General features: G+C 45.9%; 1 protein-coding gene across 1 annotated transcript in view; it reads right to left on the reverse strand.

Annotated features, from left to right (window-relative positions):
* Nucleotides 1–18,926, reverse strand: part of TMEM104 (transmembrane protein 104) — a 41,129-nt gene that overhangs the window by 22,161 nt on the left and 42 nt on the right. Inside the window, exons 2-8 of the mRNA XM_080356668.1 lie at nucleotides 17,361–17,486; nucleotides 15,456–15,577; nucleotides 13,412–13,493; nucleotides 12,388–12,490; nucleotides 11,898–11,978; nucleotides 7,756–7,855; nucleotides 6,875–6,983 (exon numbers count right to left, since the gene is read on the reverse strand). Of these exons, the coding sequence (XP_080212794.1) occupies nucleotides 6,875–6,983; nucleotides 7,756–7,855; nucleotides 11,898–11,978; nucleotides 12,388–12,490; nucleotides 13,412–13,493; nucleotides 15,456–15,577; nucleotides 17,361–17,405 (642 nt within the window). The 5' untranslated portion in view covers nucleotides 17,406–17,486. The remainder of the gene's footprint in view (nucleotides 1–6,874; nucleotides 6,984–7,755; nucleotides 7,856–11,897; nucleotides 11,979–12,387; nucleotides 12,491–13,411; nucleotides 13,494–15,455; nucleotides 15,578–17,360; nucleotides 17,487–18,926) is intronic.

Here is an 18,926-nt window from a genome sequence, read left to right on the forward strand (position 1 = left end):
AATATGTTGTTGAGAAATAGGTTGGTATTGCATCTCCCAGGGGAGTGCTTAGCTGACTTAACAAGTCTTCTCCAATTCTGGTTTCTGGGATGCTGTCACAAAATAACACTGCGCAGGGGAAATGCGTTTATTACTTTTTCCCCTGCAAAAGTGTTCCAAAACTGAAAGATCTGTGAGTCTGCTGGAACAGTCTAGTCCAAGAAAGGGATTTTAAAAGGCCCTTTTTAAACCTTTACAACTTGTATAGTGTGTGGGTGATCACAAACAGATGTCAGTTCTGATACCTGCCCTGTTCAGCAGAGATCGGTCCCCAATATGAAGAGAGAACAGTGTCAGCTTCAGTGCTTGGCTGCCCAGATGAGTTCACTCCAAAGCATGGTTTTATTTAGGAACAGGAGCAGCCTCTCAGCCTTACCGGGGTGGCTTCGCTGGGCAGCAGGGGCTGTAGTTTGAGCCAAATAAACAGCGTTGGTACGTCCAGAACTGCAGGAAGTGCACAAAAGCAAACAGAGGTATATCTAGAACAACTCCTCTGCCCAATTTGTTGAGCTGGCTTGCTTCCGTGGTTCATGCCCACCATCCATCATCACATAAGCCAAACCAAGCTCTAAAATATGCAGGACGCATTTCTATGGGGAAGTCAAGCGCATCTGAGCTCACCGATGGCCTCTGCCCATCACACCAGCCTCCTTTTGCTTAACGGCTGGTAGCAGCTGGAACACATCTGGCCAAATGTACGACCAGCAGAACAGCAGCTCTCCCTTCCACACAGCCCCTGCCAGCCCACTGGAGGTGGCAGGGGGGAAGGATTGGCCCTTTGGAAAAGCTCAGTGGCCAAGTGACAGCACAAGCCAAGCTCCTCTTAAGGAAAAAAACCACTTCTCATTGTGAAGTGAACAGGCAGATCTGTGCAGAAAACACACTCCAGTCCCCTGCACTATTGATTTTCCTGTGAAAAGAGACAAGCTAATCCTTTAAACTTAGTTGCTGCAATCCGTGGTCTTGCAGTTGCTTCACTATTGTACCAAAAGCTTGCTCTCCCACCCAGCCCTGGCTGCAGGAAGCCTTGTCTTCTAGCTGATGTTTCTTTTATTCAAAATGCAACCAGTTACAAGGAAAGCAAGAAAAAAAAATAAATCACGCATCAGAAGGTGAACTCCAGCTCTTAGGTCACCACTACAACAGGTTTATATTCTACTTTCACAACACCACGCTACTTCTGCCTCTCCTCCTGCCAGGTCAGGAAAAACCTCTTATTCCCAAGGCCCATTATTATCTGAAGTTCCCCTTGCATTAGGAAACACGAGGGGTGTGGAAAACTCCGAAAGAGCCAGTTATTCTGTCACAGGCTTATGACAAGTGAGCAATTGAAAGAATTTATTGACAAGCCCACAGAAGATGAATGGACCAGGATGAAGGAAGCAGGATTTATGACATATTAACAAGGCCTTGTGCCAATTTCAACCTTATTAGTTTCACAATAGCAAAGCTGAGAATTGCCTTCCCATCCCACATGCAGGCATCATTTATTTTAAACGAACTTGGCTCCTGTCCTTCTTCAACCACTTCAGAGCAAAGCGGCAACTTAACTGACCTTACTTTTTGGAAGCTGATGAGAGGCATGAGAAGACTCCAATCAGCCCCTGAGACTGGGCTTTTAGCCAAGCAAAGCTGTATTTCAGAGGCACCTGTAACAAACAGTTAAAGCTACTGATATTTATGCTTAACGCAGTGCTAATTCCTCTCCTGCCATAACAATAGCTCAAACCCTCAGGTTTCTGTACATACAGAAATGGCACAATACTCTGGATCCTCAAGAGGCTTCTCCCTGTTCTGAAGACCTATACACAGCAGTAGCAGCTGCAGATTTTGTACATTTGTACAAATCTGTACAAATTTGTACAAATCCTCCTTATCAATATCATCATAAAACGCATCGGAGCATTTGTGGTAGGGAATATAATGCAATACCTTTGGCAAGAAGGTCTTACCATGAATAACTTCTTACGAGGTACATGCTAATAGTGCCCCAGTCCTGCTGCATCTTTAGCGTAAGCTGGGGTAATCTGCAACACAACAATGCTCCACTTTAAGCAATTTATTTAAATAAGACAATGGCTTCACACCAGCAGAGTAAACTTCCATCAGCTTTCCTTCCTCTCCCCGGCTCATCCTCAGAGCCCAGAGCAAGCACCCCAAACCTTCTTGACTGATGTGCTGGGAAATCAGCCCTCCCTGCTCCAGACACCTGCCACTGGAGCAGCCACCTTCCCCACCACTGGCTCTCTAGTTCTCTAGACACTGAGGCCTGTAAGAATAAATATCCAGTGGACAGCAGCTGTGACCCATTTATTACCAGAGGCTGCTGCAAGGCAGAGGACAAGCAAACCCAGGTGTCCTTGGAAGATGCGCTCTGCTTGCAGCACCGCTACAGCTCTGATTCTCCAGCACGCAGTTGGCAAGAGACAGCTTAGATTGAGCATGGATGGATGTTCAAGTACCACCATGAGAGCTCCCCTCATATCACTGTCGGGAGGTAAACAATAAAACAACAAAAAAAAACACACAAAGAAAGCCTATAGAGGCCAGAAGGCAACCCTGAGCTGGAGCCACAGACAGAGAGGCTACAAGAGCCTCATGCGCTGAACAAGCTGATAAAACTGCCCCAGTGCAGGGAAATGTATCTGGAGGTACCTTTGCCCCGAGCAGGATGGGAACAAGGAATGTCGCGGAGGGAAGCAGAGCACGTACTACCAGCAGCACAAACCTGGTGCTCCAGCCCGGAGCTGGGGAGGACCGGGAAGGCAGCACCATGCCAAGGCAAACGGGATCTACATCAACGCTTATCAGTTCAGCCTTTGCATTTTGCCGATTAAGTTCTGCTGGCACTGAGCAATCGTACGTGCCCTCATACCACCCGCTCACCCCCCTGCGCAGCCTCCCGTGGCCGCAGCCCTTCCAGTCGCTGGGTATTCTGATCAGAGCGTCGGGCTGGGGTGACATTGTCCCCTCCTGAAGAGGGACGCAAGCGCCTGCAAGCCCGCTCATTTTATTCACTGCACAAGCACGTTTCCAACTGGGATAATCTCCATTAAACCATCTGCGCTCCCCTCTTCGCCCGGCCCGCACCCGCTGGGCTGCCTGCGATACTGCAGCATCTGTGAACCGGGACAAGCGGATGCCGCGTCCCTTTCCCAATCAGCTAAAAAACCAACAGAGACGCAGACAGAACAGATGCACCTGGTAGCTTTGACGTGCTACCGAGCCAGGCTACCAGGAGTACCTGTGCCAGTGCCTCTTCTGAAAGGCGTTTGGCTCCTCCTGAGAATTTAAGCCATTTCCTCTCCACCATGGGAACACACTGTGCCCCAAACTGCCAGAAGAGGAGGGCTGGGAAGAGACGAGAGGGTTTAGCTACAACGGCTGCCCTGGTGCAGAAGACAAGTGCTGTTTGCCAGGTCATGAATGCATTTTGGATCAGACACTCCGCATGGCTGCTGATCCCCAGGATTTAATCTCTTATTTACCTCAGTATCTGCTTTCTAGAAACAGGGACTATCATGTCGCATTCCTACATCACTGGAACAGAAAGACAAGAAAGTGCTATGAAAGATCAACACTTAAATCCACTGCCCCTTGCCCGCAGCCCGCACAGCAGACGTCCAGCTGACCTTAGAGAAAACATGATAAAATAACTGCATTGACGTGTGAATTCAGCACGGAGAGAAGTCGACTCTGTCCTTAGCCTTGCCATCGAGACAGCCCAGGGACTTGGGAGCCACTTCATGACAGCCTGGTGACGGATCTGAAGCGAAGATAGAAAGCCATCGATCTGCTTTAACTGTAATCAGTGCTTGCCTTCAACAAGGTCGCTGGGCCATCTGACGCTTGCCTTTCCTCCAGCTGATGTGTCCTGCGCGGTCTTGCCCTCACAGCAATGAACAGTAAAGCTCGTCTTTTAAACCTCCCCGGACTCCTACGGTCTCAAAGAGGAGGCAAATACCACCAGCAAGTGATAGGACAGGAGGAAAAGTCTATTTCAGTATTTCCTGTACTTGCCTTCACTCATTTGTTTTGCAAGTCTGTATTTTCCAAGGCTATTTACAAACAAGAAGTGAGATAACCATTTGTTCAGACAAAGGTTAATGGGGGCCTAGTGGTCTCTGAAGACTCTGCAGTCACACTTAGGTGTGAAATTCTGGAGCAGCAATAAAGATGCTGCACAGACAAGCAAGTCTCAAGAGAAGAATTTAATCTGTCTAAATATTCTCATTATGTACTTAGTTTTCAGCTTCCATTCACAGTGATCAGAGCAGAAACAGCTTCCAGAGGCCTTTTTGGACAATAAACCGTGAAACAGGATTTTTACATCAGTCATTATTCCCTTCTCCACCTCCAGCTCAAAAAGTCAATGTCTGAAATGTTTTTTGTTGAAAAGACGACATAGCATTGGGAGAGAAAAGAGTCGACAGGAGGAAGGCAGCACAGATCTTTGGCAGACTGGCTGTACTTGGCACGAGAGAGCTCCCATTGGCACCATCTTCCCAGAAAATCTCAAATAGATTGTTTCTCCTGGTAGTCCAAAAAAAGGCTTTCTGTGGGGTCATGCACAGAGTAAGAAATGCAACACCACATCCAGAGACCTGCTTCACTGCAACAGGCAAGACGTTCCAGTGAAAACCATCCATCTTGCTCCTAAAAGTCACTTAAACCTAAATACAGTACTAAGAAGAGATGAGAAAACTAGAGGCAGGCATGTAGGACAAAACGGCTGATCCAAAAACTCAGCTGCTTTCTTCTGGGATCGCGGTGTCCATCTGTCCCCTTGCCACAGGGGAACCTAGCCTGCGAAAAGAGACCTTGTTTGCCCACTGAAACGTGGAACCTGAATTATTCCAACAAGCAAGAATCCAAAAGAAGAATAAGTCACGAAAATAAAGCACGTTCTCTAGGAGTATGATCCCCCAGGATCAAGAGAATAGCTATGCTCTGGATGCATCTCATCCCCCCTCATTTTCATGTTGCCTTTTTCCCTTCAGCTTTTCAGCTCTTCTTGCACGTTCAAGACTCAAGAAGCTTGAACAAAATTTGTAGAGATAATTAGTGTTTTGCTATTAAATTTTTTTGCTTGAAGTCAAGCAACTTACTCCCCTGGCCCTCCCGTCTGCATTTTTCACTCAGAAAGTCTAAGAGCTTTAACTACTGGTCACTAGTTGTCCACATAAAATATTAACCAGCACAGTCACTTCCAAACTTGAAGACAGTGTCAGCACTGTGGTCTGAATGTTTTATAAATTATTACACTTCTTCTTCTCTAGGGAAGTCATCATCACCTTTGTTCTCTGGAGAATAAAATCACATGGGTCAAGCAGGGAGTGGGACCAGCAGATCTGGAGGTAGAATCAGTCCCAGTTTACTCCCCTGCTCATCCAGTAAGAAACATTAGAGAGACCTTAACAGAAATCTACAACTTGGACACACAGCAGCCTCCTGAAATTAGTGACTGTGGGAACCGTCCCTCTCCAGTAACCCACTACGGACTGGTACATTCTCCCATAAACAATCCTTCTTTACTTTTATGGGGGAGCAGAGAAAAGCTCTGAAACCATCACCTCAATTACTGAGCGGGGATTAATCACCACCAAAGACTTTGCAGATATTTATTCTCCAAATCCACAAGAGGAGAAAAGCAGAGGGAAAAGCTCCTCTGAGAGTTATGTACACAGACGGCAAGTCTAATGCTTACACAGTCTTAATTTTTTTAATTTTTCAAGTCCTAACTACAATTATCTTCATGAATTATAGACATAATATCTGAGAGATGCAGGCAGTAATTAATGCATGTCTGCCTTTCTGACTAGCTCCTTCTGCTGGGTCAGGGAGAGTTATTGAAATTCAGGAAGGAAATCTTCAATCTTCTGGAAGTTTTAAAGAAACGTACCAAAACACAATTTAATAAAGCAATAATATTTCTCTTAAATAATTAACTAGGCTTTGACATTCACTAATATTACTGAGGCCCAGCTCTTACTTTTGCAATAACGCTGGAACAAGCGCACTCAGGGATGGGATCCACTGCAGGTCCAAAATGTACTATGGCAAAATTGCTTCAAATAGTCTTTACCCTGGATTTCTTTGCACACACACAGCCACCTTCACTCTCTTTTTCTTAAAATCCTCACTGAGACCCCTAACACAAGCCACACCATGCAGAACTTGCATAACTCTTCTCATTTTGCCCTACTGACATCTGTCTCCAGGTACAAGCGCTCAACTCTCTCCGAGCTCAAAAGAAGCAGCGTTTATCATCCTTTGGGAAAAACCTTGGTTTCAGAGCAGAACCACAGCACAGTAATAGATGCAATAGACAATCCTAAGCCAGACAGAAAGCTATTACTGAAGCAGCATACAGCACTGGATGTTGTTTAAGTGGGCTGTTTCCATCATCTCTCAAAAAGCAGATTCTCCTGCAGCAAAAATAGTTTTATTCACATGAAGAATGCACTCACGAGAGCTTAATATACTCCGGTATATTGACAACAATTACCTTAAAGCAAGAATTACTTAGCCAGCCACTGTGCCTTTGGCACAGACATATCACCTGCTTAAGCAATAAAAAAACTGAACAAGAAGACAGACAGAACTTTACTTAAACTCAAAATCATAAGGATCTTTCTGATGGCAACCAAATTAAAACATAGCCATGTCACTGAGAATAGACAGGGGGTATTTGGCCAAAAAAGTCAGACTGAACCAAAAGCTTCCCACCTCTGTTGTTCACTTGAACCACATTATCTCTACAGGAAAAAAATCCCTATCCACTAGAAGTAAAGTCTGAATGGAAATAATCGTCGTCCCAGTCTCAGAAACTCACCAGGTACAGTCTGTAAGCATCAATACGTCGAATTGGCCCCCAGCACTTGTCCGTATCGTTGTACTTTGTGCCATCTCCAACACTGCACGAATGGTTGCCAATGGCACTACTGGGAAAGGATGGAGAAACAAAAGATAGTAATTAACTCCTAGCGGATGTTTCCTCCTCTCCTGCATTGAAGAAAGGAGAATGATCAGAGACCCAAAGTCTCCATTTCTCCTCTCCCTCCATGAAAACTCTTCCTCCTTATATTTTCTGGACTGTGTAATAGAGCAAGTCACTGAGCACCATACATTTAAAGGCAAATTCTTGAATCACCTGCAGTAATTTACAAGTTTGGTCATTAAGTTCACAAGTTTAGGCCATACAGGTTTTCCATTTCCAAGACATGAATCCAAATCCAGTCCAGCCCAGATCTGATCAAACCAATCTCTCTCATTATCTGTTTCTTTGAGAAAGGAACTGGTTTCAGTTCAGAGTTAAGTCCATGTAAGGTCACCACTCGCTGGTCACATGCTGGGTAAGCATCACTCCTCTCAGTTCTTATTCACAGAGACAGAAAAGCTGAAATATTGCACAGAATATTGCAATCAAACTATTGAGCAACAATTCCAAGGTGTGCAAGTGCTGAAGCTGGAAGTACTTGACACCTGAAGACTCATCTGAAATCAGGTCAGTTGCTTTTCAGGCAGGCACTCAGGTGGCGAACACAAAACAACTTCACCTTCCCACCCACAAGCGATGAGCCGTCCTTGAGTCATTTCTCAGCTCTGTTCTTCACAAAGTGGAGCTGATCCCAGTCAGACTTATCACCCCATCAAATCCCCAAGCCTGCTCTCTCCTCTGTCAGCACGCAACCCTGCAGCAGGACACACACTCACCAGGTCACTTGCATGAGAGAGACGGGTACAGCTGCAGCATAGATGGCCAGGTCTCCGTAGAGGTAGATTATTATGCAGAAATAGAAGAGGTTGACACCCACTGCAGGAAAAAGAAATATTGTACAGGGACAGCAGAGCACACAGGGACTCTTGAACTTTGCAGTTCAAACACACAAAGCTTTTTCAAAGTCTTAAAAATAAATCATAATTTGCCTCTGTAGTTTACTTCTTTCGGCAGCAAACTCCACGCAAAGGTCACAGCAGCAGCCACAGGCAAACAGGTACCTGATGCCGACAGACGTGCTGTGAGCACAGCTTGACAAACAGTGAAACGAAAAGATGCTTTTAGGCCTCTGCCGATCACAAACCCCCTGCTTGCAAACCTGTGGGACCTTCTCGTGGGGGCTTCGGCCCTGCAGAGCTCAGGGTCCACAGGGCTGACCAGAGCCACTTTGGGAGATTCCTCACCATTAGCAACCTGAGCCAAAGTTCCAACTTGCAAAGCTTTAAAACCGTTTCCACAGCCCTCTTAACACCTCACTGCCACAGTCTATGCTGTTCCTGCCCCATACTGTTTTCTTGGGTTGCTGGGTTTTCTTTTTTTTTTTTAAGCTTTCCTTGCCTTCGGCCATGAGATTAAAAAAAACCCCACAAGTTTTACACAATTTAATTGTGTGCACAGAACAGCTTTACTGGGGTACAGTAAGACACCGCTGTGAAGGGCTAAAATCAGCAGGGTTAAAGAAATCTTGATGAGACCCCAGGATTCTTCTCTTCCAGATAAGTCAGTATAAATCTCACTAAGGAAAAACAAACTGGAACATATTTTAGGTCAGAGACGGATGAGCTACAGAAAAAGCCTCAGATTTGTTTCATTTAGGAAACTGACACTGAAGGAAAACAGCACAAGGAACCTGCCCACACTTTCAAGTTGCGATGCCACCTGATGCTTAATCCTAATGCAGTCTGGGCAAATCAATTAACCTCTCCCAGCCTCGTGTGTGACAACTATCAAACAAGGACAGCATTACTGCAGGAATGAGGACTAATGTTTCTACGGTGTTTGCATACCATACTAGCCCTGGATCTCTGGATGTCAGGAAACATTAATAGGCATTTGCCTTTGTTTAAATAAATTATTGAATATGCTGAGCCTACTTAGTGTAAAACATTCCTAAAAAAAAGAGCTGTATTGGGAAAGCAGCAAGAAAACTTCCCTGCTTCTGTGAAGCGGCAGACTGAGTTCGTACAGTAGAGTTGTTCCTGCTCTGTCTAAACAGACAAATGGGTGATCTTACAGAAACTGTCAGATCATTTCGTATAGTTCCCCCTCCTTGTTTTCTTCCTCTGCCAAAGATTTAAGATGGCTTCACAGTTAATGAGTCTCTGCATTGTTCTGAAGATGGCAACAAGCTATCTACCAGCTTTCTCCAATTCCCCATTAAAAAGCTTTGAGGACTGCAACAAATATCTGACAGAGGACAGAAGCTGCAAGGCACACTAAGAACAGGACTAGACAGATTCTGTTTAGGTGATCTCAGGCCCCAGCTGCCCCCCACACACAAAATAAGGCTGACACAAGCAGCTGAACGCCAGCAGCACACTAGGTACCCACCAGCACATGCTATAACCCAGTTCCAGTCCCAACTTCTCCATCTGTGGGCAGTCCAGGTGTCACTCCTCTCCCAAACTCCTCCTCACCTTTAGCATCAACTGATGCTAAAGGAAGACTTCAGCATCAGCTCTTATAAACTGCTGCTGACCCTCCCTGATCAATACTTTCATTACTGGACTCAAAACGGGGAAAAAAATAAAAAATCAATGACTTCCCATGGGGAAACAACATGATAGATGTGCCTAGAATCCATTATTGCAGTAAACGACTGCTTGGTCCCAGAAGAAAGCACCCAACACTGCAAATTAAAAAAGGAAAAAAAGCAGTTCTTCAGAGCCAGCTCTTTTGAAAGAGCACACAGCCCCTTCACAGCCTAAACCTAAGTCAGCTCCCTTTAAGAAAGCAGGCAGTCTGAAATTGAGATTTATCCCCAGCTTACCTCCCAGGACTGCAGATTCAACTCCTGTCAGATTGTTGAAAATAAAAATCAGTCAAGAGAAAGGAGCAGAGAACTCGCTAGAAATCAGAGGCTTTGAGCTCTCTTGCAAAGCTTTCACCAGCCTTCCCTCTGGAGGCTGTAGAGCCCTCAGACACTTTGCGTTTGGATCTGGGCTTTGTACATCGTGAGCAAAAACCCACCCAGACATTTGCCAGATGTGACACTGCAGAGTTTGGTGCTTGGAGCCCAGACTTCCCAAGCTCAGCCCAGTTTCTTGGCACCAGGCAGTAGCAACTGGTCACTGCCCTTACGAAAGGCCTTGAGAAGGAAACACCCCAGCCAGGATCCACAGAGGGAGGTACTAATCTCTTCTCCCCATGGCTCAGCAGACCAGAGGGTGTCTCTGAGCCACGATTCAACAGCACAGGGATGGAGCCTCACTGTTGAGCACAGAGGAAGGGAAAGCAGCAAAACAGTTCCAGCTGCCCCAGAGCCTTCGCTGTCTGTACCTCACTTCATCTGGAAGTCAAGTTGTTTCAAGCTACGATCTGCAGCGTTTCCAGCAAAGATTCAGCCCTTTGCATTGGGCTGAGTAGGTCCCAGGGGGGATCCCTAACACAGAAATCAGATAACACTGGCTAAAGCAACATTAAGAAGAGGGATTAAGATTTAGAATGTTAAGCAGTTTATATCACTTCACCTCAAAGTGTCCATCGGTGCCCGACAGGAGAGAGGACATGTATTTCCAGCACCCTCTACTGCCCGAGTAGCAGCCCGCAGCAAGGCAGAGAGGTCTGGAAGCCCAGCGCCAGGCTGGCTTTGGGGGGTCGTTACAGTCTCCCCCTATGAAGCACAAGCAAATAATGGGCTTTCTGGAGTTTGTTTGTGGGAGCACTCTGCCTCCTGTGATCCTCCTCCACAGCCAAATCCTCAGCAACACTGCTAAGCCCTGCTAGATGGTGCTTGCTCTCAAAGCACTCCCCAAATACTACCCTCCAGAAGATGACTGACAGAAAGGGAAGTGTTCAGTGTTTCTTTACAAGCAAGAAAACTTGCCCAGAGCCAGAGAAACCCACTGCTAGCAACAAGATGTCTATGAGTCTCCAACCCATGCTCAAGTCACCCTCTTCTTCTACAACTAGAAAAGTGCCAGCCTGATCTAAGGTGGGTTGTTTTGATAGTCCTAAGTGATTTAAAACTACAAAAGCCCAGAAGGGGCACGTAGAGAAATTAAAAAGTTTTTTTCAATTGGACTTTAAAATTAGCAATAATATAGTTCAAAGAATTTTCACTCCTTAAGCCCAGCTGTCCTTCAGAAGCAACAGTCTTACGCTCGCATATAGCTGATGTAATGTAGTGGAAAAAACCAGCCCATCGCATCTTTGTAAGGTGGCCAGCGAACAAGAGAAAATGTCACTTTACACAAGAAATGGGGCCTGACAGGCTCAAAACTGCACAGCCATGGTATCTGATGATTTTCTGTCTCTGTATAGCATTTCAAATGTACTGTTTTACAAGTTCCAGAATACCTAACATAGTAGTTTGCACTTCTATTGCATGCAGCAATGGATATGGCTTTATTGCAGTGTGGTTACAAGTTTGTTTCCTGGCATACAAGCGACATTTTAAAGCAAAAAAAAATATCTGTCTATCGTATGCACGCCAGTTCAGCAGTTCATGTCCCAGCAGCTCTCTTGGTGACTCCCCAAACACACACAATCTTGAAAAACTCTCCCCAGAAGTCTGTCTCCTTCAGACTCATACTTACGGGGTTCAGGGAAGCCCAAAGATCTTATTCTCAAATGCTACAACCAAGATGGAACTAGTGAACACTACAGCTGGGCCCTGCTGCTTTAGACAGTTGAGATCACACAGGATAGATGCAGTTTAGAGTTACATAAAGGACAGTCAGAAAAGGCACCAACTTACACTTCCCTGTCTCAAGAAATAGGGCCCATAAATACTCTACTTTGGGTGGAATCACAAACTCAGGATGCAAACCCACATTGAGAAGCACGCAAACTTAAGGAAAAGCCAAACACACAACACACAAGAGGACCTGACGGATCTTTTGAAAATGTGACTCACCTTTATTGAAGAACATGGAAGCCATCTGGCCCATTTCCACCCGCTCAGTGATTTCAAAGATATTGGTTGAGCCACGTCTCTCTGCAAGTTGAGAACAAGAAGTGTTACAACCAGTCATTCCAGTAAACCCAGAGGCCAGACTATCTGAAAAGACTCAAGAAGCTCTATTGACAGTTTGAAGGACAGTATGTACGACTCCACAGCTGCAGAGTCACTGGTCCAATTACTCAGCTGAATTAAGTTTAAAAGTGTTTTCAAAGTAAGATGTTCTCATCTTAGTGACCTAGAAGGAAAAGATCTTTATCAAACTGTTGGTGGTGAATTGAATTCTCAATGAGTCTTATCTCACAAGTGCTGCGAACTTTGGGATGTGAGCATGTGGAATTAAGGGTAAAATGGACAGATGAGTCCTGCTCCACTTGCAGGAGCCCACTGGGACACTGCACAGAAGAGGTCTTGGATACAGCAAAAGCATGAACTGGGTACTTACGAACTGACAGGATGGGTCGTGTCTCTGCTCGCTCATAGCCATCTTGGAGGAGAACGTCGCTGTCAGATACGCCAGAGGAAGAATCCTCATCCTCATCATCCTCCTGGAAGAACAGACCAGATCACTGCTGAGATGTCTGCTACAGGCTGTAGCACCACTAGTGTCATCATCTCACATTCTCAAAGGAAGGTCCCAAACAGGGATGGGCAGGATGTGCAAGCAGAGGCATTTGCAGGGAACCTGTGGGCCAGGACTGGGATGCTGTGGAGAGCAGAAAAGGGCACGACCAGAACAGGCTGAACCGAGCAACAGGCTCTGCTGTCTCAGTAAGTCACACACACAGCTACAGTGTCCAAGTTGTGTAGTAATATGTGGCACAAGGAGGTTAGAAAATTCCAGCAGATCTGCAGAGTTGCAGAACTGGTAGGAAAAAAATCCAAACATATATAGTCTTAGCTAGTCAGAGCAGACAGGTTTAGCTCCCAGCTCCAACCCACTTACAGGCAGGGATCTAAATCAGTGCAAACAATTATGCCTTGCAGTGATCCAGAAAAGCCACTAAAGCCAGGATCCAAAAAGCCACAAGTAAATTTTACAGCAAGGACATACTTCAGAGCTGTCCACTCCCTGGGATACAGCCTGAGTGGCAGCAAGGACATTCCAGCCTGTCCCAGTTAAATGGCCTGAGATCAGCAAGGATTTATAGACCTCAGCACACTCCAAACAGCACCAGTATATTGGCTGCCACCTCTCCGCATTCACTGAGCAGTGCTTCTGGGCAAGGAGAGCGCAATCAGTAAGAAATGTGAACAGCACAAGAGATTTTTCAAAGCAGGAGCAGAAAATCCTGTCTTTAATGAGCAACCCTGCAGGGAACTAATAGCCATATTTTATATGGCAAAGGTAAGTACAGTAGGAATTTATTCCTTTAGAGTTACTAACGAGGCAAGGCAATGATGCAGAGGAATCTCAAGCAAGTCCTACGGGATAAAATAGAAAATGGAAAATTAAACCACACACAAACCTTGCGTTTTTCCATCCTCTTCCATCGCAGCTGGGCATTTGCAGCAGCCATGGCTTCCACCACAAAGGTTGTAGTCATATAGCTAGAGACAAATTCAATTGATATCAATAACCGCCAAGAACTGTCACCGGACAGACACGGGAGAACTATTCCCATCTGTTTGCAGGAGCAAACAAACCAAAACAACCCTCTCACCAGTTCCCCACACACGCTGCCTTTTTGGTTGAGTTTCATGTCAATTTGCTGCTCCCTTTTGTCCTTGAGACTAAGGTGTTCAAGCAGATCACACAACACAGTAAAACATAACATGCCTTCAGATATAAGAAGAAACTTTAGGTATCCGGAAGGCATCTTCCTAGTGTCGGTTGAAGAAGGGAAGACAACTTTGTAACAAAGCTTCCTTCCTCTTTTTAGGGCCTAGGACTAATGCAGATCTATTGTGAAGTTTATCTATTAAGAGCTGTGGCAAAGGTATTGTGGTCCCTTAAAAAAAAAAATCTTACAAATGGCATCAGAAGCAAAGCAGTGATACAAGACCCAGGTGCAGATCACACATGCATGCAAATACACTCAGCTGGAGGCCAGGGAAAGACAGCAAGACAGCTGTCCAGGAAGACAGCAAGAGCCACTGATGGAAGGAATAGCATTATCCCAGCTACAAACAGGACTATAATAAAAAATAATTTAAAAAAACCCACCAGCTCAAATCAATTTTATTTAGGTCTTTAAAGTGGTTTCTCACTGCTTCAGGAACTGGATTCACTTATCAAGCTCAAACAAGGGATTAGTTTTGCAAGAACAAAACGAAGCAGCCCTGTCCTGAGGCCCATGAGGCAATTACTACCTGGACCCTTCTTGCACCGCAGGGTCCCCAGCGGGCACGAGGATAAGCACTGGAACAAAAGCAACAGGGACACATAGTTCCAGAGGCACACAGACCTCTGAGCTGCCTTTTCTCAGTTTAATCTGGTGCAGTTTTGGAGGCCTGTGCTCTACTGCTGACCTTGAAGGATTGTCTGCTGGTGTTGAGTTTCATACACTGAGTTTACACTGTTAAACTAATGGATCTAAAAGGAATTGCTTCCAAAGCTCCCAGTTACTGCAGCTCCCACAGTTTATATTTTATAAAGCCTTTGCAGCACACAGCTTCGAGGTGGGAAACTCACAAGCATTACTACAGCCAGTACTGAGTGTACAGCACCTCTATAGAGCAGCCCCTAACTCATTCAAAAGCACCGACTCCAAATCCCAGACAGAGCTGGTTACCGACAAGACAGGAACGTCTAAATTCCATTCTTACTAATGGCAGAAGGGGATTTTGTTTTATTTTCTTTCAAAACCAAGCGAGAAGCAAGCAGGCATTCACAGCCCATCAGAAGATGGTAAATCTATTAATAACTCCTGACTCCTGAGACATCAGTGCTGTATCAACAGCCTTCAGCTCCACCTGCTGCTCCAGCAGGCAGACGGCTGGGCAGCAGCTCATGGTGAGCCAGCAGGAAAATCATGCGACTAGCTCCAAGGTCTTGAGCAGCAAAGGTGTGTGGGGGAATTAGATGGGCCCAGCCACACAGTAATTTGTTTTCCTGACACTCTTGAAGCTGCTCAGAGTGTTGCCAGAAGCCAAGAGAAAACTAACACAACAAGTCGGCATCACATCTGCAGATCAGAGCACAGAGAAATGACCCTGTGTCACCTGAGAGCTGGTTTGTGGTTGGGAAATGGATCCATGGCAGAGGCAAGTGTGAGATGCATCCACGGGGAGGATGGTGTCAAAAAAGGAAGCTGGGAGAAAGGTCCCAGGAGACTGTGTACTGGAGAAAAAGTCTTCCCCATCAGTCAGATGGGATGTAGGACTGTATTGCTGCTGGTCAGAAAATGCACCCCTCCAAACGAGGTCCATGGGCAATACAGGCACAGAGACCAACGCTCGAGCGGCAGAGGGGCAGGATCACACAGAAAAGCAGCAAAAGCGTTCACACTGTCCTTCCAGCTCCCCTTAACTGAACCCCCCGTTCCCCTCAGGCTCATTCTCACATCCTACCTCATAAACCCCAGGAACATGAGGAGGACGAGGCTGACGAGCCACCCGGCCGTCGCAAAGGCCTTCGGCATGGTGAGGGCTCCTGTCCCCACGATGAGGTTGAACATGTAAACCAGACCGACCTGCAATCGGACACAAAATGCAGCGTGAGAGTTCGCAGCTGGGCCAGAGATCACCTAAGACACCTCACACACACACGGATTTAACTGGAGAGAGCAACCTTTGTGCAAGTAGGATGGGAGCAAGCCGTGCTAGAAATAAATATAGGAGGGGATTGATAACTGAAGAGAAAAGTGTGTCAGCACATTTATGGAGAAACTGATATTCCCCTCTATTTTTCTAATGTGGTTTCCTTCCTTTTCCTTCCTTATTCTTAGTAAAGCCAGAAATATCCAAAGAGAACTCTAATTCAAAGCCTCCTTGCCATTTTACCAGCAAGCAGCTAAACACATTCTGAAGAAGGGTTTTTACTTCTAGAAGGGAAAGGATTTTATTCTCTCTCCAATGAGCATTTTTCTCCCCAAAAAGGTAACTGTGCACCTGGACAGGACCCTTCCAGACTATAAATTTAGTTGAACTCAAGATCAAAAATAGCCCCAAAGTATGTTTTTTTAATATATGTCAGAGTCTCTCTCCAGAGGACAGCCAGTAAAGAACTGTATCTGAGTATACTTTTCTGAGTGTGGAGCAACTGATAGCAGGGGAACTATTCCCCAGAGGCCCTGCAAACACTCCTGCTCTACATTCACTGACACGGGCACAGCAAATTCATCTTTTGATAGGTCTCCCAGAAGGATGGAAAAAAAAATAAATCAGCCATTGCAGTTTGCAGGAAAGTTCTTTACATGCAGAGCTGTCATTCCCCAAGCACAGCTCAAGTGCCCAGGGCTGTGACTCACTCTCAGTGAAGGACTCTTGAAAAAACACCTCAGGTGGTTTTCTTTGACTTTGGTCAAGTGGAGTGAGATGAGAACAGTGTGGGTGTATTCCGTCTGGCTAGACATCTTCAGGGAATGAGGAGAGAGCTCTAGCCTTGGAGATAAGACTCTAGGAAATTCATGCAACACTCACACAACATAAGGGCAGGTGACAATAGTCCTTTAGGGTCCAGACATCCTAGTTACTGCCTTGTTCTCTATTTTCTAGTTGTGACCTATTTCTGCAGCCTAAGATCCAGTTCATTAACACAGGGATGAAAGTTTTAAAGCACTTGAAAGCCAACACCAGATTTCAGGACTGGTTCTATATTTACTGCTGAGCTCACTTCAGACAAAAATGTGTATGCAAAGCGCTGTTTATAAAAGCTGACGCTAAATTAACACTTGTGGCTATGAAAACCAGTATTTCCAGTAACGTGGTAAAACCACAATTGGCTCTGCAGTTTCACAGGATACTACATTACAAGGAAGAAACACCTTGATTACCGGTTTTAAGTGAAGTGGTTTAATACAAATTAGTATAACAATTACAAATAAGTAAACTTTAAGAAATTCAGAGAAAAACATTACATAAAGTGAAAAAAGAGAAGCAAAGCAGGATAGTTTCCATGTCACAGACGCTTCATTTATGCTAGTTTCACGTGACAATTTGGGTTGATGAAAACATTAATAAAATATAAGGAAAGTGGGCAGAAGGACACAAGAACTGGCACAGGGCATGGAACTATTTTTAACACTTTTAGAACTACACCTTAAGCAAATATCATCCCTGTGCAGTGCATAAAGGGATCTGTGATGTACAAAAAAACCCCTACAAGTACTAAACATTTTTAAGTTTCCTTTGACCTCCATCACATCTTGAAACACTGAAGTTATGTCTGTGGGGAAGCGGGAAATTAAAACACAATGTTGAGAGAAGATGATTTTGAAAAGACTCCTGATCAAACCCACAAACAGCGGTACTTACGTAGGGAGAATAGAGCTCTCCGGTATCCGTAATGCCACCAGCCATGCTGACAATGGTGGAGGGGCTTGGAGGAAAGCAAGGAGCGTGTTTTTTGGGGGGGTGTTTTCAAATTCTGTTGCCTTTAACCTAGGGAAACATCATAAAGTTGTGTTAGCTTTGTCAGAAAGAGGAGGAACTCACGAGTCAACTTTTATACATCAGTCTTCTGTCATCCGAACAAAAGAGGATTTCAGCAGCATCTTGCCCTTTGGACAGATTTATCCCCACTCAGCAGCAACACTTGGTCCAATACTCGCACAAAAAAGTTCTTGCACCCATTAAACTAGTTTAAAAGTAACCAAAAGGCCCAGTCCTTTCATAGCATGTGAAGACCAACCTTCACCTTCCCCAAACAGCCAGAGGGGCCGTTTGGGAGACTAAAACCTCAAGATGAAGAAACACTGCCCTGAGGGTGATCTCACACACGCAGCCACTGCTTTTAGACAGCACGTGCCTCCTGCAAACCAAAGCAGGAATAAACCAGCCTGCAGTTTCCCCTCAAAAGCTCCAAGAAATAAGCAGATAAATGAAAATACGGGCCCTATGAAGAAGTATTGCTACACATACCGAGGTTTCCAAAGCAGAAGTAATTGGGGAAGTTCACATTGTCTTAAGAAGCTACAGGGAGTGAGAGACTGAACTTTTTCTGAGAGGTTTCAGAGTCAATAAATAATTGGGTGTAGCTGAATTAAGAGCTTTAACAAATCCCTCACAGCCCAACAGACACATCAACTGGGACAAACCATCAGCACAAACCTCACTGCTAAAAACCCAAAGGGTTTGTAAGCTCTGACACACTAAGGGTGACACAAACCAGTCGGGCAGCACCACTCGTTGTGCTCACCAGAGCAGCCTCAGAAGAATCCCAGAATGTCAGGGGTTGGAAGGGCCCTGGAAAGCTCATCCGGTGCAATTCCCCCATGGAGCAGGAACACCCAGATGAGGTTACACAGGAAGGTGTCCAGGCAGGTTTTGAATGTCTGCACAGAAGGAGACTCCACAACCCCCCTGGGCAGCCTGGGCCAGGCTCTGCCACCCTCACCAGGAAGAAGTTTCTTCTCATATTTAAGTGGAACCTCCTGTGTTCCAGTTTGTATCCATCACATCTTGTCCTATCACTGGTTGTCACCAGAAGAGCCTGGCTCCATCCTCCTGACACTCACTCTTTACATATTTATAAACATTAATGAGGTCACCCCTCGGTCTCCTCCAAACTAGATAGCCCCAGCTCCTTCAGCCTTTCAAGAAGAGGCCGAACACCGTATTTTCTAACAGCCCTCGCCTCAGCAGCCAGGCTCACCAGACCAAGGGGCGGCAGCGACAGTGACAGAGCGCGGGACGCGGCCCGGACCCCCCGAGGCCTCCAGAGCCCCCCGGCCCTGCCACGTCCCGCCCCACAGAAACCGCCGAGAGCCGCCCGCGGCCTCTCCCCCCGCTCCAGCTCCCTGCCGCCCCGCACCGGGACACGCCGGGACGCACTGGGACACGCCGGCCTCACCCCGGCCCGGGCCCAGCCCCAGGCCTCCC

Source organism: Nesoenas mayeri, assembly GCF_963082525.1.
Source record: "Nesoenas mayeri genome assembly, chromosome: 19".
In the NCBI taxonomy this organism is placed as follows: domain Eukaryota; kingdom Metazoa; phylum Chordata; class Aves; order Columbiformes; family Columbidae; genus Nesoenas; species Nesoenas mayeri.